The following is a 21,391-nucleotide window of genomic DNA, read 5'->3' on the forward strand; positions in this document are numbered from 1 at the left end:
TAAAGTCTTCTGCACAAGACAAACAGGTGATGCACTCGATGGAGAGTAAACTACATCTCAACAGAGGCAACTTTTCCTGGAGTTAGAATAGGGTGTCACTGACATTTAAATTCAGCTGGGAGATGGCTGCACATCCATATGAGAGCTGCATTCATACTTGAAATCATAGAATCCTAGAGTCACAGAATGGCTTAGGCTGGAAAGGACCTGAAAGACCATCCAGCCCCAACCTCTGCCATGAGCAGGGCTGCCACCCAGCAGCTCAGGCTGCTCAGAGCCACATCCAGCCTGGCCTTGAGCACCTCCAGGGATGGGGCATCACAGCTCCTCTCAGCACCTGTGTCAGGACCTCACCACACTCTCTCCATGATCTCTCCTCTTTTAGTTTAAAACAATTCCTCTTTGTCCTATTGCTGTCAGACTAAGTAAAAAGTTGGTTTCCCTCTTATTTATAAGCTCCATAATCAACACAGATGATTTTGAAAGGGATCTTTAAGCAGTTGTTAGGTTATTAAACAAAGGGGGGGGGGGGGGGGGGAAGCCTATGCCAGGTACTTCCCTTTAAATCCAACAGGCTTTGATGTAGACTAACAACATAACTACTAAGAAAAATGATTCTTATCTGGATGTACTCATGTACCAATTGCTGTTTTATTTTTGCACGGTCTTTTCCCATCTGCATGCACACAAACACATTTTGTGTTACGTTAAGTTGCTGTTTATGCAGGCATCTGTCTGTCTACACACCTCTGTCTTGCAGACTCTGGGATTTAGTGGTGCTGCGATATGGAAGGCCTTTCCCCTGGAGTTCCTGTCTTTCTCAGCTGCTTACTGACTAGAGGAGGGAACAGAAAGTGAGGTCTCATTTACGATCTCTGGTAGGGTTACCCAGAGGTACCTAAGGTAAGGGAGCAGAGTTTCTGGTAACTTGGATGGGTTTTTGGGGGGTTCACGGAATGCTTGTGAGGAAGCCTGCACGCGATGGATGTGCAAACAACAGGAAGTTTACAGGCATTTCAGTTTCCGATGGACATCTGCAAACCTGGATTTCCAAAAGCGGCGCTTTAGTATTACCCTTAAAAACAGCTAAACAGGGGTGAAGCTTTTCCCTCACCCCGAGGGTACCCCCTTCCCGGTACAGTGCCGGCGGCACCGGGATCCCCTGAGCAGCTCCCGAAGCCCACATTGCACCCACGGGGCTGACCGCGCCCCCTCCCACGGGTCCGGGGCGGGCCGGGGGCGGCTCGGCGCGGTGGGGCGGAGCCGCGGGCCAGGCCGAGCCCAGGCGGGCCGCTCGGGAGCTGTGGGGCTGGTCCTGCTCCGGCCGAGCGGGGAGCGGTGCTATCTCCGCGGTCGCCATGCCGCCGCCGCCGTTCGTCCTCCCTGCAGGTGCGCTGGCCGCGGGGAAGGGAGGTCGGGACGCATCCGCCGTTAAGCCGCGGGGTCGCCGCCCGGCGTGCGGAGGAGGCGCGGGGCGGCGGCCGCGGCCAGGGCCCGGCGGTGCTGCGGGGCGGGAGGGAGCGGGGGCGGCCGCTGAGCTGCCGTGCGGATGTCGCCCGGAGCCGCGGCGCGGGGAGGCGAGGGCTGCGCCGCCCTCCGCTCTGCGTATCCTTGTTTTGCGGGCTGGGGGCTGTGTGCGTGCTCGCGGTGCTGCGGTGGCCGTGTGCCTGCCGGGCTGAGCGACGCTGCTTGCGGGGCTCTCTCTGCGGACCCGTAGTTTGGCTGCTGGCGGAGCGGAGCGGAATGAGTCGTTCTGCTGATGGCCTTCAGCCTTCCGATCGGATTTTTTCCCTAGACCTCGCGTGATTTACTGGAATGTTCCGAGCTCTCCCTGTTAACTTACAGTCTCTGATGACCGTGACTAGGAAGCGCAGCTGGAGGTCCGGCGGTGACTGTTGTCTGTCCGTCCGTCCGTCCGTCCATCTGTATGTGCGCAGCTAACCTCACCCTCGGCATCCGCGTTAGTGCCCGGCCCTGGGGCTGAGCTGTGGGCTGCTGGCAGCGTGTGGTACTGACCGATGCGGCCTCCAGGTGATGGAATCGGGTGATGAATGCTTACGGCAGCCTTCTACCGCGTGTTTACTTTACACGCCACTGTACCGTTCACCCATTAAATCATCGTGCGTGTCTTGTGCTAATGCGTAGTAATGGACTTGAAGGACGGGTAGGTGCTCGTTAATTGATTATGGCTTGCTGCAGGATGCTGTGCTCCTGACTAAGTGCCTGTAGTTGGATGATGTTTAAAATGCACACTGGAGAGCTCTTCCAAGCTGTTGTATAAGCAGGTATTTCCGTGGTGTGGAAATTACATTACGTTTATATTGGGTTTTGGATGTGCCTATGCATAAGTTTGTATGTACATACTCTGACTTCAGGAAATTAATGGCAAACACAATAGAAAATGGAAAGAAAAGTGTACATGCCTATATAGTTTCTGAATGGAAGCTACATTATCAGCAACAGATGTAAGGCAAGGTAAAAGGTCAAGCAGCTGCATTCTCTGTTGTCCTTGCAAGGTTGTCCTTATTCAGGATAATGTTTGTAAGTGTAAGCAAAATATTTTAAGGATCAAAACCCATAAGTAACTTGGGTTCTGTGAGGAGCTTTAATGGAGTTGTTGGGACTGCTTGTAGACATAACATACTTTACAATGACTTTTCTTTCTTTCTTTCTTTCTTTCTTTCTTTCTTTCTTTCTTTCTTTCTTTCTTTCTTTCTTTCTTTCTTTCTTTCTTTCTTTCTTTCTTTCTTTCTTTCTTTCTTTCTCTTAATGAATCAAAGTCTTGAGTTTGCTGGAAATTGTGTACTTGGGTTAAATTCAGTACCGTTGTTGTTTATTATGCCATTAAAAAAATAATCAGGTATTCTGAAAGTGTGCCTTATCTAAGTTGCAAAGTCAGGTCTCTGAGTCACAGCACTTGCCTTTGCCCAGTGGGCTGTTCTCTTATGTTTTCAGTGGGTCAATGGCCATGTTCCGATTTTTATTTGCTCGTCTATTGCTGAAATGATAAATGATTCCCTTTGGAGATGAAGTGACTTAGAATTGATTGGACAAGTTCTTGTCTGGCAGGGTAGGAATACTGTTTTATTTTGCTTTTTGTATCCAGGGTTTTGAAAGAGAAGACTGAGGTTGGCCAGGGGTTGCCGCTGTAAATATTTGGCTAGCTTATGGGTCTGACTTCTCTTCAGTGGACAGCTTATGTGTAGGTCTATTCTTTTAAGTGATTCATTGAAAAGTGATTTGTGTTTGAGAATAACATTTCTTTATAAGGTTATTAATAAAACTGTGTAAAATGCTCTAGATTATGTACAGCATCTGCAGGGGCTCCCTGCAGTCACCCATCTGGGTGAGCATGTCAAAGGTGGAAATTAGTGTGATCCTCTGGAGCGTGATCTGATGCAAGGACCTGCTGCTTCAGGCAGCTGGAAATTTCTGCTGAAAATAATTACGATGCAAATAGAGGATGAAGGGACTAATTTTCCCTTAGCTTTGAGTGAATCTGCTGTGACCATCCAAGGAGTCACAGAGTGACAAATCTCTTCCTTCCCACAATCAATAATCTGTACACGTCCAAGGTTTTGTGGGCTCAGCTCTTGTTTTGGTGAGGCATCTGCTGGCTGGTACAGTGCTGAGGGTGGGGGTGTGTACTGGCCTCTGTGCTTCTCATTTCTTGCTCCCTGCTGTGAGGATGTTTAGTCTCAAGGTCTGCTGTCTGTGTGTGTGTGACACACAGATTGCGCTGCTGCTTCAGGGCCTTCATGTGGGCTGGTATCACTTTCCCCAAAAGAGGAAATGTAACTACAGCTGAGGAGGGAAGTCAGTGCCAAGAGGGCTCACTTAGGGGCCTCCTTCGGTAAGAACGAAAATAAAGGTAGAAGAATTGAGTTTTTAGATGTATTTTTTGAGATCTGATTTCCTTATTCTCGAGACATTTCTCCCTCGCTTTATTCCCGAGATACCAAAACGGAGGGATTATATTACCACTATAATCACATTGTTTTAGTTTGACGCATCAAGCACGTTATGGAAATATTTTTCTTCCTTTTCTTTTCAGACCTTTCTGATTGTGGGTGGAAAGCCACATGAAAACATCAAGCAGGTGTAAGCAGCCGTGAGCTGCAGCCGAAAGACATCTACTGTTTATTCCGTTTTGAAGTCCACAGTGTAGTGCTGCAATCCCAGGGCCCTTTGTTATGAATCTGCAGTTTCTGTTCCTTTTGATTGCAGGAGGAGGATGCATGGACAGGCTTTGTATGGCCTGTCAGGACTCCACCATGGGGCACAGCACAGAAGCTAGAAGTAAGTGCTGGGAAATGCAAGTTACTGCTTGCGCAGTGCTTTGCTCTCACAGCAGGGCTGCTCCCAGTCTCTGACTAAACTTGGATACTTGCATCAGTATTTCACCTTGATACCACGTAGCATCCTAAAGATGAGCCTGTACTCAAGCTGCAATCTTATGGCAAATTTTTCTCCTCTAGGAGAACTGGCTTAGGCTTGATGAATATTGTATCTATTGTAAGCTTCGTAATCTTTATGGGCCTTTCTGAATTTTACTTAATCTTACTTTTAAAACATCTGCTGAATTTTCAGTTGCATGCCTCAGATTCCATGTTGCTTGAGGTCCTGCGGCCTTATTAGCTAGATCAGTCTGTTCCTTACATTCAGTTGTTCTGTCTCCTGTAAAACGTGTAATTGAGCACCCGGCCTCCTGTTTGAAAACCGAGTGTACTTTGTCACGGCTACTCATAGTATGCTTTAAGTTGTTGTTGTTTGTTTGTTTGTTTTTGGCTGGGGGGGGGAAGTAAGTCTTGTTTCTTCTTTCAGCATCTTAAAATCTAGGCTCTCTGACTGCCTATCATGTTTAAGTGATGGTAATTTCAACCAGGTTTACAGGTTACAGGTTTACAGAGCTGAGCAAGGATACTGTACCTGTTTGTTCAGGCAAGATTTGTGTTTATCTTTTGCTTAAAGTGTCAAATTAGGAGTGTTTGTTTCTTTCCCTTTCCACTGCAGCAGGATTTATAAGTCTTTTTGTTAACAGCTACTAATATTCAGACTATGGATATCCTACCCTAGCTTCACCCTTTCTGACTGATTTGGGGATCTTCCCTTCAGAGTTTCTTTAGGTATCTGAAAGCCATTCCCCCAAATCTAAGTGTCTCAAGAGTGTCTCAAGAAATCACAGCTTTGTTCTGTGGCAGTTCACAGCGAGAGCTACTACTACCTTGAACTCAAAGTGGGAGGAACCTTGTCTAAAGGAAAGGCAACTTATGCCATTTTTCCAAGTAAATATAAATCTTTTCTAGCAGTGCTTTCTCTCTACAGCTACGCTTATCTTTATTTTTTCCTCCTCTCTGTCCCACATGCCATCTGTCTTATTATCTCATTTGTTTTCTTTTTAAATACTCTAAAACTGATGCAGAAGATATAAAAGAAGTATGAACTTTTATGAACCATTGCTACCACCTTTACTTTTGGAGGAAGATGTGCAGATGCCTTACTGTCAGCTCAGGTGATATCAGAAACTGCTTGGAATCTGCCTAAGTTCTTACTCGGGATGTTGTAAGGAACAATTTGCTATCGTCAGTGGCTCAACACAGTACTTCTGTGCTGAGACACTTGTCACCATTCAAACTATTTTGTATGATATTTAGACTATTTACTGAAGAACAAAGAACTTTTCTTGTAATCTGCAAGCAGTATTTGACTTTTCAAACTCTTTCCTGTCACTCATCAAGACTCATGCAACGAAGCTGCTGAAGATTAATGGTAGCAACTCTGATAACTTTTGGCATAAAATCCAGAGAGCTCCTTCTATCCCATCTCTAAGAGCTTGCAGCCTGTAGATGTTGTCCAGTGGATGTGTGGTGTTAGTGATGACATTGTGGTGACAACGGGTGGTGAAGCAAATGGGAAAGTCTTTGGTTTCCACTTTGTTATGGAGCAGCATATGCTGTGTGCTAAAACATATACAGGTGTGTGGTGAAAGACTGGCTTTGCCTGACATGAGCTAGCCACCTGCACAGATATGAGCCGAATGTTCTACAGCTATGTGACAGTTGATGGAACCACTGCCACCCACATATGAAGGGTCAAGTAAAAAGCAGTTGGAGTAGTCATCAGGGTGGCTAGGAGGCGAATTATAAACTCAAAGGAGTGACAAGCATGGCACTCACTTGGTGCAGTTTGTTGTTCTCCAGCCCCTGTGATTGCATATCAGCTGAAGAAATTTAGAATCATAGAATTACTCAGGTTGGGAAAGACCTCAAAGATCATCAAGTCCAACCGCAGCCTAACCATAGTACCCTAACACTAACAACGCTCTGCTAAATCATATCTCTGAGCATTTCCTTTGATTTTCTGTTTTTTTTGTTGTTTGTTTTGTTTTGTTTTTCAGGGGGGTATGATGCTGAGCTCTGTTTGTTAGGCATATTTTACTGCTGGGAGGTGAATAGATAGTGAGAGATGGCTGGCATCATTACACTGCTGTGCAGAGGCTAGGCAGGAACTTGCAGTGTCATCTGTTTGTGTTCTGCTGCAGTCACACAGGACTGAAAGCAAAATCTCTGGTGTGGAGCTCATGTTGACATAGTTGTTGATGGGAGCAGAATTGTTTCCTTCAATACAAGAATTCCCAATTCCTTAAAACAGAGCCTGCTGCTAACTGATCAGTCAGCAAATTTAAAAGTCGATGATTTGTTTTGAAAATTGGCTTTCACATTGTAAGGCATGGTTTCTGGTAGTACAAATAGCACGTTGTCATGAAAAGAGTTTTCTTTTTTCCCACTCAGTTGACACTGTTGTGCAAGTGGTAAGTTCCAGTGTTTTGTCAACTGGTTTTGTCCTTTCCTGAACACTGCCCTGGTGGCTGTCGATCTCAAGCTGAGCTGGGAAGATAACAGCTTTTACAGCTCATAGCTACCAGTGGGTGTTTCTCCCTAGAAGCCTACTGGGATGATAAATTCAAACGTCGTGTTGAGGAACGTGGGTTAGTGGGAACTATTGATGATGGGTAGATGGTTGGACTGGGCGATCCTTTGGGTCTTTTCCAACCTTGGTTATTAATTCTATGATCCAGCATGAATGGGGGGAACATGGAAACAGCTATGCCTGATGCCATGATGGATGTTAGTGAGCTGCCTCTAGGCTCAATGAGTAGTGAGTAATAAAGAAAATACATTACCTAAGAAAACTGGTCTTAGTTCTTCTGTTAATCTCTGAAGTCCATTTCAGATTAGGTTTATGAGAAAAGCAAGAAAGGTATGTTCTGTTCCTTGTTTTTCTCTCTGGGAAGGAAATACCCAAACTCTGCAGAGCAGCAGTGCCTGCTTCTTGCAGAATCCATGTCTATTAGGAGTGCAGTGCTATTTTTATGTACTTTCTGTAAGGGCTTCAACTTTCAAAATGTTTTTCTTAGGCAAAATGATGGCTGTCCATCAGTAAATGGTAACAGGCCTTTAGAAGTATCTTTTCTGCCTTTGTTTTTGCCTTTTTTTCTCCTCTCTCCTGTCTGTCTAGGATCTTAATAAATGATTTAACTTCTGCAGACGTCATTGAAATGAGGGCTTCACTTTCAGTGCTGATACAGTTTTCAACTCTTAACTGCTTTGCAGTCAACATTATATTGTGTTTAAAAGTTTTACCTGATACATTGTTTTATAAGTCCTTTAATTTCTGATTCTTTTTCATTCCACATACTATTTGTTATAAATTTTGTGATCAAAGAGCTACAGGTGATTATTTTCTTCAGTGAAAGGCTCTAGGATGACAGCAGACTGTGTTATAAATTGAAATTTATTTTATCTGGCCTTGTAAAGTATCTTCCTGCTTCCCTTCACTTTTTTATCTTTCTGCCTCACTGAGTTCAGCAAGCAGAAAGTTCAGAAAAGCCATGTTAACCTGTGAAAAGCTCATGCCACATACTGGCAGTTCATTAGGCTAGCCCAGCAGTGCATTCTGGATTTGAAGTGTAGATTTACTTCTAAGTCTTGTAGTAGTTATTGATCAGAACGTATATCTAGCTCTAGAATAATGTACTTCCTATAAATAAAGTGCCGATGCTTTTTAACTACAGTTCAATTACATACACAGGCATAGTAGATGTAAGCTAGAGGTTTTTTTCTGTCCTTTCTTTTTTAGGTTGTATATTTTTACCCTATTTGGAGACAGATTTGCACTGTGAAAAGGTCTGAACTGTTCTTTACCAAATCTTAAGTTTTAGACACCCAAGGTGGTTTAAAAACAAAGGCTTTAACATGGACCAAAAAAAAAAAAAAATGCTGTTAATATATTAACTATTCTAGATGACTTCAACTTGAGGTCAGCCAAGCAATTACTTTGGTGTAGCTGTAAACAAGAGAAGGTTGGAGGCTTTGCTTGGAGTATGTGGGCAATCTGAAAAACTCAGCAGTACTAGCTATGTTAGGACTATCTTGGAGTGAAAGAGAAGTCCACAGCTTTAGGTTCCAATTCTGCAGAACTGTACTTAGGTACTGGAAGTACAATAAGCAAGTAGTCCTTCTGAAGGCACATGATGCAGACATAAATCTGTGTGAGCGCAGGGCTCAGCAATGTACCTACTATGAGGCTGAAATGGCTTCCATGAAAGTGCAGCGCTGGAGTAATTGGTTGAAGCTATTTGTAAAATCAGGTCAAACTGTGTAAAAGCTTTTTAAAAATGATGATGATGATTTCCTAGCAAAAAGGAATGTTTAACTTCAGAAATGTTGAGATACTTTGTTGCTGCACTAAGCGCATGATTCTTTTAGTTTCAAAATCACCCTGCTCTGATCAACAAGAACACCCCCGTTCAGTAACAGCTTTTAAAACCCTCAAATAGCCTGAAGGTAAACATTTTTGGTAAAGCAATAACACCAAATAATTTCCATGCTTCTGTTTTATGCAGCTGCTCAACCTTAAAAACAAAACAAGCTTTGAATTGTCTTACTGGCTGAATACGTCTTTCATTGAGCAAATGAAGGCCAGATTAGGTACACCATAAGAAAAAAAAAAAAAAAAAAAAAGCCTACAGGTGGTTCGTATCATCTGTGTCTCTTCAATATATATAGAAATACACTGCTAATCTTATTTGCCTGAATATTTTCAAGCAGGCACTCAGCTGTGCATGAATATCTATGACACAGAAAAACTGTTCCTCTGCTTCTGGGCAGAAGCAAGTAGCTCTTCAGAGAGACTGTCTAATTTGAGGTAGGTAAATGTGATACTGCTGTGTTGTATATCAAGGTAAATTTGTTTTCACATATGAGATTTTGCCTTGTAAATGACGCAAGCTGGCTGTCGGTACAGGACCAGAAACTGCTTGTAATGTTGTATAGGAGTCTTTAGCTAGAGAAAGGATGAACAGAAAGATAATAAAGGCTTTGAAGATGTTTCACAGGAGCACGAGGACTAAATCATTCTTCATCACACAATACTGAAAGGAATCATGCAAGAAGGAAGGAAATAATTAGAAACATTGCTGCTATTGAGCCAGGCCTCAGGCCATGCAGCAGTAAGGGCACAGCTGGCTGTCAGAGTGCTGTGGCAGTGCTGCACCATGGCCTGCAGCATCTGGGCACTTGTGGCCTGCACTGGTGTCATACCCTGCAGTGCCAAAGCACTGTGATGCGCTGAGTGCTGCAGGCTGGGCAGGTCAGAAGTAGCCAGGGAAGGTGTCCAGTGTTTGTCTCCTGTGTTAGGGGCAGACAGGATTTTCTGTTAGAATCAAACTGTTCAATGTGTTATTTAATATACAGCGTATTCATGGCAGAATTGAGGTTGCTATGGAAACCTGGCATTCTGATACTGGTAAGGGTGTTTCAAATCAGAAAACATTTGCATTGTGTTATTGCAAGACTCCCTTTTTGCTCCACTCATTGTCTCAGCCCCACTGCTTCTTGAGAGGCAGGTGAGAGAGGTGCATCATGCACCTGGATTTGCATCAGTCCTTACAGGCAAGGTGGGCTGGAAAGGAATGTTGAGAAGGGATAGGAAAATGATCGTTTCCCCTTCAATTACCTCTTCTATCTTGAGTTGCTTTTATGGGAGAGGAAGTATTTATAAATGCTAATCTTTCACATTGTAAAGTCAGTAGGCTGTTAGCTTCATCTTTTTCCCTGTAAAATTGAAAATGATAGTTACTTTTTAAATAAAAATTTATAGTAATTTTTACAGCATGAATTTTATTGGAAATATACTCAAACGGTTCTAAAACTTCCCATTAAATTGGCAGATTTATGTGTATTTTAATACTTTATCATTTGCTTTGCCTTATTCTGTAGAGCACTGAGAATGTGCTAACCAAATCTGTGACCCTGAGAGTGTGCGTTTCTCGTCTGTAGTCTGTGCCTGGCACTTGCTGGCTCCTCTTGCCAGTTATCAAACTGTACAGTTTCTGAGGCCTACCGTGCAGGGTGACTACATGAGGAGTTAAGTCTACAGCTGCAGGTCTGCCTCTTTCTGTCAACTCTGCCATTACAAACGTGTGTGTGCAGTTCATCTGTGTGGCACAAAAGCCTGTGTTGCTTTCAGTAGATCAGCTGGGTGGAAGTGGATATGAGCTGACATGGCAGGAGACAAACTGGGCTGCAGGTATGGAGTCTCTCTGCTGAATCTGTTACTTACAGGTAATTTGTCTGGCAGTTTTTGGTGGAGTAGTGATAATGTACAACTGTAGCAGGTGAAAAGGAGAAAGACAAAGAGCAGCAACACTTCAAACCATGGCAGCGGCTTGCTGCATGGGCATGTTTTAGCACCTTCAAAAAGCCCACTTTCTTTGGATTGGTACTTGTACTGTGCAATTTGTGAAGGATGTTTATTGTACATCTGTTAGTGGTGATGCTTCTGTGTGAGGAATTCTGCTTTTTTTGCCAGTGTAAATTCCACTTGCAGGAACTGGTTAATAGGAAAGACTCTGAGGTGTGACCTGGTCTGGGATGTGTGACACTGGGATCCAGTGCCACTTAACAATGTCCTACATATTTGATGTAGGTATATCAGTCAAGGATCTGAAATACTCAGAAATACCTTATAAAGAGTGGTAGAGATACCTCAGTATCTCCCATAAGCACAGTTTGGTTTCACTGACAAGGTGTCTTGAGAAAGAAAGGCACAATGGTCAAACCATTCAGCTTGCAGTTAGAAGAGCTGTGACTTTGTAGCAACTTTGCTGAATGACAGCAACGTGCTTCTGAGTCTCAGCCTGCAGCCTTTGAAAAGAGAGCAAATGTTTTTGACAAGGAATTTTGGGAGACATAGTTTATTTAATAAAGTTGCTGACGCTTCAGTCTCACAAATAACTGGAGCCAGTACCCTACACATTCCTGGGCACTTCCATTGTTTACATGTACAAGGTTGTCTGTATTATGGTGGCTACACAGTTTGTTCTCCTTATCCGAATGTTGATGTTTTTCTGCTTCCTTGTATCTTCTGTTGCAACATTTTTTGTAGGAAGAAACCAGTTCTTTCTGTCAACAGTCCACGAAGCATGCAGGATTTGGCATACTGACCCACCATACCATGTGTATCTTTACACAGTGAATGTAAAAGGTGTTGGGTTCAGAGAGGTTGGCTTTAATATTTCACTTGAACTGGGGTGAGTTGACACAGGAGATGCAAGAAAATGAAGGGGTTAATTCTTCAAATACTTCAGGGGCCAGCAAATTCTACAGAATCTTAACTGCTGACTTATAAATGAAAATCTTCCAAAGTGGCTCTGTTTCAAACAGTACTGCACTTTCTCATTCAGTATGATGTAGCACTCTGCTTATCAGTTTACAGTTTTATAACTAATTTCTAACAACCACTGCCGAGTTATGCAGTAAAATGCATTGATCTTAATGGAAAATATATCTGGTGATGTTCAGCTGTCTGATTGGGAAGATTAAATCTAAATGATTTTCTCTTGACAGCTCTCACTTGTGGCCTTGACTTTCTGGCAGCTCTTTTGCTTCACTTTGTTCTGTATGAAATATGATAGCCTGAGTTAGTGGTAAATTTTTCCTCCCAAGTAAGCTAGGGATGATTCAGCTGGAGAGTCCATAGTAGCTGTTTCTAGTTTTTGTTATTGACATTCTGAATCAGAAATGTCTGTGGGGTTGGTCTCCTCTCACTTGTGACGGAATGAGGAGAAATGGCCTCAAGTTGCACCAGGGTATGTTTAGGTTGGATATGAGGAGAAACTTCTTTGCAGAAAGGGTTGCTAAGCACTGGAATAGGCTTCCCAGGGAGGTGGTTGGGTCACCATCCCTGGATGTGTTTAAACGCCATTTGGATTTGAGGCTCGGGGACATGATTTAGCGAAGGGTTGTTAGTTAGGTTAGGGTGGTTGGGTTATGGTTGGACTTGATGATCTTTTAGGTCTTTTCCAACCTGAGTGATTCTATGATTCTATGATTTAATCATTGAGTTTATTTTATTTGAACTCTGTTTGGCTCTTGCGTATTTACTTGGCGAGTTGAAAGTGATCTAAGCTTAGCCTGCTTCAATCATGTTAATGAAGAATGAAAATGACTTTTAGCTTGCAGCAGACATAATAACCTCAGAAACCATTGCAGTCAGTTCCTTAACCAAAGGTATGTTTTTCATTTATGTATTTTATCTCTATTATCCTGGGCTTCTGAACATGCTGTTGCAAGTCCACATGATGTAGCAGGCAGAACAAGCTGCTGTCAAGCTTTGCGTTTAAGATGGAGAAACTGTGATACTGGTCTGCACATTTAGTCTGAACAGGAAGTCTAGAAGTCATTTTTGCATACAAATTCACTTTCAGGTTTTTTTTAATTTTTGCATTTGGGACTTTTAGGAGTGAAACCCTGTTGCATGAAACTTGACAGACTTAACATTTTAAATGTCAGTGGAATTATATGCATAAATGAGGGTTGTTCTCCTTAGCAACAGCTGAGTGATCAGTCCCAACTTCACTCAAGTGGGGAAGCTCTCCTAGTTTTTGCTTAGTACCCTTCAGTTAGGTATAATAGACTGGTACTTCTTTATAAAGATAGAGCTTATTAACATCTTAACATTGCATTGTACTTTACATGCTAATTACATTGTGACTATGTAGTAACAGTAAAATAATCTTATATTTATCTTAAGATAGCTTTAGAATAAACTCTCAGTTTTTTGTTTGAATTACTAAATCTAATTTAACGTAATTAGTCTCTGCTGTGTTTTATTGGCATGTACTAGTGCTTTCCTGAGAGCTTCCAGACTAATTTTATCTAAGTCATTCTGCTCAAAGAAGACAAATAAATAAGTAAATAAATAAAATGGTTGACTTAATCTGTTCTTTTTTTTTTGCTGGCTGTATGTTTATATTACCCTTTCAGCCTAAAGTGCTGTAATGTCTTGCCTGCTCTGTTGCTTTACGCACAAGCATGTTCTGTGTGATCCTATGCAACAGCCATGTTAGTGTGCGTGTAGTGCTTGGTAACTGCTTTGGTCTGACCACAGACACAGACAGCAACCCCAGGTGTTCAATTTCATAACTAATGTGCTAAAAATACTTTCCCTCTGTTGCCATACAATTTCTTACTCTGGTAACTTGGTGGAAATTTGCAACATTGCACTTAAGATACTACATATATATTTCATTTTTTGGTCTTAATATTGACTTGCTGATGTAATCCTCCTCATCTCTCATGGTATGCTCTTTAGTGTAAAAGTGGCATGTATGCCCAGAAGCCTTATTGGCCATAAGAAGGTGCTCTGCTGCAGAGCTGAGTAGAATCCTCAGTAATGCTTCATGCCCCAAGCCTGTGAGTGGCAACAATGCAATGCTTGTACTGCAGCAGGTAACGTTAAGGAAATGTGTAGTAGTGTGAGGTGCTGTACGTGGTTTATCTGTAATCTTGGGGCAGAGGTAGAATAGAGAAGCAGAAATAAACAGCTGCTGTTGTGTGAGATGCTATAGCCCACACCTGCTCTCTGTGGAGGGAGGGTATTTGTGTATGTTGTTCCTCTGCTCTTAAGTGAGCGCGTGGAAGTTACTTAGAGCTCAGTTCTCCATTTGCTAAGGGGGAAATTACAATGTTTTCCTACCAGATAAAAAGTTGAGAGATACATTGACTCCACAGTGTAAAGAGGAAGAGAAGAGCTGCATGATTTTAAATCATAGAATATCCTAAGTTGGAAGCAACCCACCAGAATCATGGAGTTGAACTCCTGGCTCCACACAGGACCACCCAAGATCCAAACCTTATTTCTGAGACTGTTCTCCAAATACTCTTTGAACTCTGTCAGCTTGGTGCCATGACCACTGCCCTCTGGTGAAGAACCTTCTCCTAACCCCCAGCTACTTTTCCCCTGATACAGCTCCATACCATTCCCTCAGGTCCTGTAGCCTTAATCAGAGAGCAGAGCTCAGCTCTGCCCTTCCACTTCCCTCATGAGGAGCTGCAGCTGCTGTGAGGCCTCCCTTTATCATCCTCTGCTCTGCACTGAGCAAATCAGGGGACTTCAGATTCTCCTCACACATCTTGCTCTCTAGACCCTTCACCATCTTTCTAACTCTCCTTTAGAAGCTCTTTACTAATCATATGCTCTCCTCTTTTTTTCTTCCAGACTTGTAATGAACACAGGTGGCCAGACACAAGCTATCAGGTCCACTGAATGTTCAAAACGTGTTTGGATATTTTATTGGTTTCTGCATAGTTAGTGCCATCAAATGTGCTATTGTTCATGTACATTGTTTTGGAAAGTAATTGGAGGACTGATAACTGATGCCAGCAAACAGGAATTCTGAGTTCTTCTTGTTGAGCACAGCAAGCAGATCCACTGTTGTCTCTTAAAGACTGCAGACTGCTTACAATGAAAGTAGCAAGGCATATCATTCTTCATTCTTGAGAAGAGACGGAAGGAGAAGTGGTGGTCAGGAGTTCAGTCTGTTCCTTTTACTTGTGTGGCTTTACTGGAGCATTCCTGCCCTTGTTATGAATGCTCCTGTAGCTTCTTGGCACCATAAACAGACAGAGGATCAAGTATCAAAAGATATGCTAATATAAATGAAAAAGTTGAAGTATCAGGACTAACAGCAAGAAGTAAATTTTTGTATCTTGCTCTTCCTGTGTGAGATGTTACCTGACATTGGCTGAATTTGGAGAGCAGTACATTTTTAACAGGATCATTCCATAAATGCATTATTTGTGCATCGGGATTATTTCTTCATTTGAAATTATCTTGTAGAACATTTAGCATTGCAGTAGATACACAACAACAAGATTATCATTGACTATTTCAGCTTTAGTGTAGAAAGAGTTAAAGGGAGCTTGTAATTTCTGTAAATCAGTTTTTTCATCATTTGGGCTTGGACTGTTCTCATGATATATGAGTAACATCTACCTCCCAGCATATAAATATGCCCTAAATATATGCATTTTTAATAGTCTGCCTGATTCAGTCTTCAACTTTACCAGACAAGAGTGCCAGGAAACCAAAATTCATTTTAATTGTGTATCCATAATAACATTTTCAGCAGTTAATAAAGAATACCTGTTATTTCTTTAATGGGAGTTGTTGAATGACAGATGGAGGAGAAGTGTGGAGTTAGTTTCCCTTTTCTGATGTAACTTTAAAGTGTTACTGAAAATCTGTAAAGTAAATGTTGCTTCTGTACTGGTATTCAACTGAAAACCAAAAAGGGCCTTTCAGAAATACTAGTCTTAGCAGCAATCAATGCAGGTTACCTTGATCTTCCTAGCTTTTAAGCTTTTGTTCCTTAAAGGTAATTAGTACATGACAAATTGCAAAAGAAAACAAAAGTGAACTCAGAGGTCATAAAGGCTGCTCTCCTAACCCATTTGTTGTTCCATAGTACTGTTGAAAGAAAACACTTTCAGAGTAGAGTTTTTCAACTGTAAGTAGACCTTCCTGGGATAATACTTTTTGTTTCTTTGAAGAAGGTGAACCAAATACATTTTAATTCAAGTGAGACTTGTTGAATTATTTTGTTGTGAAAATTTCTAGTACTCATTTGCTGAATACAAGATTTCTGTGAGTTTTATTTCGAAAGGGAAGAAATTAAGCCATTTTTCACCAGATTGCCTTTCTGTTACCTCTAGTCTTTCTGAACAGAATAAACCCGACATTTGTCAAATTAAGCAATACCATGATTGTTTTGTGCTGATGCTTTCTGTAGCACATGCAACTCCAGGCCAAAGCCCTATCAGTATCTGCCTTTCTTCTCACTCTCCTTGCAGAGCCCAGGTGTTGCTGCTCCAACACTGGCAGGACTCATTCTCCTCTTGACTCCCTTGGGAGTGAAGGAGCATGCTTCCATCACTTGCACAGGATGAGATCCCAAAGAGAGATCTTCCTTCCCTCTGTTCATCCTGTGCTTTCTCGCTGTCATGTGAGAGGACTCTTGACACTTCCCTATTCTCATTTTTATGAGTCCCATTGTTTTTGTGTTTGTGACTTCAGTGTTATCTCAGTGCTTTGGTTATATGGTAGTTCTTGACATCAACACGAGGTTCACCCATGACCAGTCAGTGCTCTTATGCACACACCATAGCCTATAAATAGAGGAAAAGTAGGCAAAGGGGAAAAGCTAATTCCTCTGTCTTTGATCTCCATGTAGTTTGCTAGGTAGGTGGTGACTGTGTGCTTTTGAAAGACTTGTTGTAATTCTAAATACAGTTGTAACGAAGATACCATTTTTGATCCTCTGAAAGCCTAATGACCTACCTCAATAGAGGAGATAAGGTTATACTGGAATTCTTTATATCCTCATTCAGGCTGTGCAGGTGAGCAGGCTGCTGTAATGTCAGTGTCTGTGTTCTGCTGGAGACGATAGCAGACAATAATTTGCAGGGATAAAACAGTGTTCTATTTATAAACCAAAGATGTCGCAGTCAAATTTGACATTTAAAGAGTGCTGTCACATACTGACCGTTATAAGTCTCTGCTTGATGCCTAGAGATCAAAGAAACTCGATTATTTATGAAGTGCTGAATATGTACCAAATTAATGAGTAAGGAAAGTGCATTTTGAAGCACTGAACTTTAATTGCCAGGGACTGAGGCTTCCTAAACATGAAAAAAACCTATGGCGAGTATTTCTGATAGAATGCAGCATGATGTGCTCTTTGGATTTTCAAGTAGATTAGTCTGTTTTTCTGCATGACCTCTGTTGTTGATACCTTGCAATTTATATCATACGATCTTTTAATATAGGAAAAAGGTAAGAGGAGCTGATTATGTCCTAGAGTAACTTTTCTTCTTCTATGAATCATAACTTACGTGTTTTTCATTTCTTCGTCGTATTGTCCATTAGACTAAAATGTTTTAACTTTTGATTTAAATTTTAATCTGATAAAGAATTCTCAAGAAACTGACTCTGTGCATGTGCACAAGCCTTCAGGGTGGGCTGAATGTGTACTGGAGAGGGGAAGGGGATAAAATACATGACAAGATTCTCTGAAGGGAATTGATGTGGCATATGATTCATTGCAGTAAGTGCCAAGCAGTTCTGAAATTCCCACCTCTGATTTACAAGGGCCTGAATACTTCTACAGTTTATCTGGAGAGGAGATAGATCCTAATTCTTCTCCTAGTATGCTTGTTTGAACTTGTGTATTGCTCACAATGGTAAAAGCTGTTTGAAGAATGCAGATGACTCTTATTTTTTTCCCTTTTCATTATTCTTAAACTTCTCACTATTTTACAGATGATTATTTTTTCTTTATGAAGTCAACATTACATAGCTTTCTGTTTTTTTCTGTATGTGTGGGATGTTTCTGAAGAGTCTTGATCTTCTTATCTGTGAAACACCAGGAAGATGTTTTGATATAGCCTATTTAACTACTGCCAATCCCTCCAGGGTTTTATAACTTGCTACTGCTCTTTGGATTACCTGTTTTGCAGTACACCTCTTTCTGTGCTAGAGAAATTGGCCTGAGTGCATTTATTGTTTGTCTTACTGTATGCTAAATGAATATCTTGTGTCATGCGCTGACTGGTTAAAGTTCTACTTTGCTTTACCAGTGAGTCGATTGCATTTCCACAACACTGCTGGTTTTTGTAGGTATTGTTGACACACTGATTTATGAACTTCCTGTTTTAAAATTTTATATACAGAGAATTCTGCCTGGATATGAGGTACTGAGGGGAAGAAGAGCATCACGCCTGGCTGCTCACCTTGCCCATTTGACTGTACATAATGGAGACCAAGGAAGAAAAAAAGGAAAGAAGACAAGGCTATTTTGCTCGGTAAGGTTACAGATTTTATTTCAATCTGTATATTCACATGGCTTAACAATTTTTAAATTATGCTTTAAAATAAAGCAGTGCTACATTATGTATCCAAAGAGTGCTTTTATTGCCCATCCCCATTGTTGGAGTAATGATTTGTTCCCTTGAGGCAGTGAAGATAAACTTGAACTGTAATTGTTCTTTATAACAGAAAACTGTCCCTGGGTATTCAATCTCAATGTGCGTACAATTTGAGCTTCCAGCATCCAGCTTTGGAGAGTATTTATAAAAATAAATGCATCTAAAACAAAATGCCTGAAACTAAAGCTTATCTGACTGAAGATAAAGCACAGATTTGGTATTGCCTCATAGGAAAAGGTGAGCTAAGAAAGGGTCACTACATACTATATGATGCTGCCTAGACTTTGTCATATATACATGCAATACTTATTCAGTCTCTCTCTCTCTCTATGTGTATATATATATATTTGTCATTTCTAATTAATTATTGGTGGTGGCTGAGGTTTTTTGTTGTTGTTGTTTTTTGGTGTTTTGTTGTTTTTTTTTTTTTTAAAGAAATAAGTGACTGTGATTTCCTGAAAATTTTCTTCATTAATTTGATATATATATGTATAGTAATCTCTGAGCTTCAGTGTACAAGAAGAACTAATGCTTGTTTACTCCTGTAGGAATAGGAGGGGGGAGAAAACAAGTATGAAGCCATCTTTGACTAAGATATACTTTCTGCACCACTGAAATGGAAAGCCGTGTACTCTTTCTACTCTATAATAAATAACTGTTACTAAAACTGCTCTAAACTGCCAGCCTAAGTGAATTTCAGATGCCTAGAGACATGTTTGTCATACCTGCTTGAAGTAGTAGCATGGGGAAAAGTTGCAGCTCTGATTAACAGGTGGTGTGTGATGGTGGCTAAAGACTGAAGGGTTGCAGTAAAGAACATCTGTTAATGTCAGGTAACTTGCTTTCCATTTGGAGAACTGCAATTATGCTGATGTTGAAATAAATATTTTGATTTATGGCATTGAGAAATGAAAATAAACAATGTCAGCTATAATAGAGATATATGGAATAAGGTAAAAACCATATCTGAAGAGACTGCAAAGCCAAACAAGTAATTTCTTGCTAAAGAAGATGTGATTTTCAAGAGGAGCCTGACTAGGATGCTTTAGTATTGAAGATAATGTTTTGAGTCCTTTCTAAATGCTGTCTGCTAAACAAACTGGAACTGCCACCAGGGGTTTTCAGCAAGGTCCTCCTTGACATTTTATTTACTTTGTTTTGTAGCTTTTCTATGTTACTCTCTTTCCTGTGGCTAGTCTCTTCTAAATTTTCTTGGGGTAGTTTGCCCTAAATGGGTGCAGGATGTTGTTGATCCTTGCTTAACACCTGAAATCAGTTTTGAGTTCCACTACTTACCTGCTATGTAACTGTGATCATTTTCTTCCCTCCTGTTTTGCATCTTTGTCCTTTACATAGGTTATAGGCCCTTAAATGAAGGCTTAGATCAGCTCTAAGCCAACCTGTGCGTGATTTCTACAAGACTGCTAACACAAATCCTCAAGTTATGTTTTATATATATATATATATGTATATATGTTATATATATATATGTATATATGTTTATATATATAACATATATATGTGTACATATACATATATAAACATATACATATAAGCATACACACATATATATGTATATGTTTATATATATAACATAATATATATATGACATATATTTATATGATTTTTAATAGAAACTTAAATAAACAGGAAGGCATTGTGCACAGCTTACGTTTGCATACATTGTCCACGTGTGCAGTCAGGAGCAGAAGTGGAACGGAATTTGCATGTCAGTGATTTTAATCTAGCATATTTCCTCTAGCAAGCAGGTGTCATGTAAAACATCTTGCTTTACATGATGACCCATGTAAATGTCATGGGAGTACCTGACTAATAGGTGGTTAATACTGCCTTTAATAAAAAGGCAGTTCTAACAAGCCAGTGATTGTTTTTTCATTGTTCTTTTGTTCTTTAAGCTTTAGTTTTTACTTAATGTAAACAAAAGTTCCAAACTTAGGTGCCCAGTATTGGTACACCTAGATAATTTTATCAGGTGTGTACTTTAGTGTCATTGTCAGTTCTGGTAGTTCATTAGCTTAGAATCCATGGACATCTGTTCTGTCCTTGTGTTTGAGCACGTGAGTTTAATAGTTCTGACCCTAGGTTCAGGTTGTTTCACAACTTGAAATATCCTGCTTTTACTGCCAGCTTGAACTCATGTTTATAAAGCCAAGAGCAACCTTAGAGGATATCAAATGCATGCATCCCTCTACTTCCATTACTGTTTTTAATTTTTCTTCCTTTACCTCTTTTAACTTGTTTTGTGAGCCTGGGAAAATCTGTCTCTCTGCCCTGCCAGTGCTTCAAAGGGCCCAACTTCCCATCAGAAGGCAGCTTTTGGTCTTCAAGCTGGTGTAGTTTTGGCCCTTCTGAGAAGGCTTTTGATGGGGGTGATGGTCAGTGTCTTGATAGATTACACTAAAAAGTGTTGGAGAGGTTCAACTTGAGAACCCCAAAGTATTTGATGTGGTTAGAATAGTGGTGGTGATGTGCTGACAAACCACTTCCTAGACTGCTAGAGGGGAAACAAGATTAAAATGAAGTAACTCTCTGCATCTCTCTCCCCTCAATTCAGTGTTTCAGTTAAGTTTTTTAAACATCAGTCCTTGAAAGTAGTTAAACTTCCTCTATAGAAGAAACCTATGCAGCCATTCTATCTTTTCTCTACAGATCTTTGTTCTGTCAGTGCCTCAGTACTTCCCTGTAGCCAAACAACAGTTTCCAGAGGTCTCCACGCCTTCTCCAGGGAAGTGAAGCTGAAATAAAGCCCTCAGCATTTCTTTCTGCTTACCAAATACTCCTTTACCTGCTGTTTATTGTGATAAAGGCCATACTTTTTGGCCATGAAACAAGTAACTTTTCAAACAGAAGCCTCTACAAATTTTAAAGACCAATTTAGATTCCTTATACAGATAAGATGTTACAGTTTGTGGGAGTTTAACAGGCAGGAAGCTGAAATATGAGAGTAACATGCAAGCATAAATTTCTCTTATGTAATAGGTCCTTATGCGAGACTGCTACTCCTACTTAAAGACCATTCTCTATAGTTGAGTCTTCTTGCT

The 21,391-nt window shown here is 41.0% G+C and overlaps 1 protein-coding gene across 8 annotated transcripts in view; it reads left to right on the forward strand.

Moving 5' to 3' along the window:
• The window catches only part of NCOA7 (nuclear receptor coactivator 7), a 91,138-nt gene that overhangs the window by 6,831 nt on the left and 62,916 nt on the right, over positions 1-21,391 (forward strand). For 4 of the 8 annotated variants that reach the window (XM_072331116.1, XM_072331124.1, XM_072331122.1 and 1 more), the window contains exons 1-2: positions 1,244-1,389; positions 18,075-18,206. In XM_072331116.1, coding sequence (XP_072187217.1) covers positions 18,157-18,206 — 50 coding nt within the window. In that variant the 5' untranslated portion in view covers positions 1,244-1,389; positions 18,075-18,156. The other 4 variants (XM_072331118.1, XM_072331123.1, XM_072331120.1 and 1 more) reach the window with 4 other exon arrangements.

The sequence above is a fragment of the Excalfactoria chinensis genome, chromosome 3, assembly GCF_039878825.1.
Source record: "Excalfactoria chinensis isolate bCotChi1 chromosome 3, bCotChi1.hap2, whole genome shotgun sequence".
Taxonomy (NCBI): Eukaryota; Metazoa; Chordata; class Aves; order Galliformes; family Phasianidae; genus Excalfactoria; species Excalfactoria chinensis.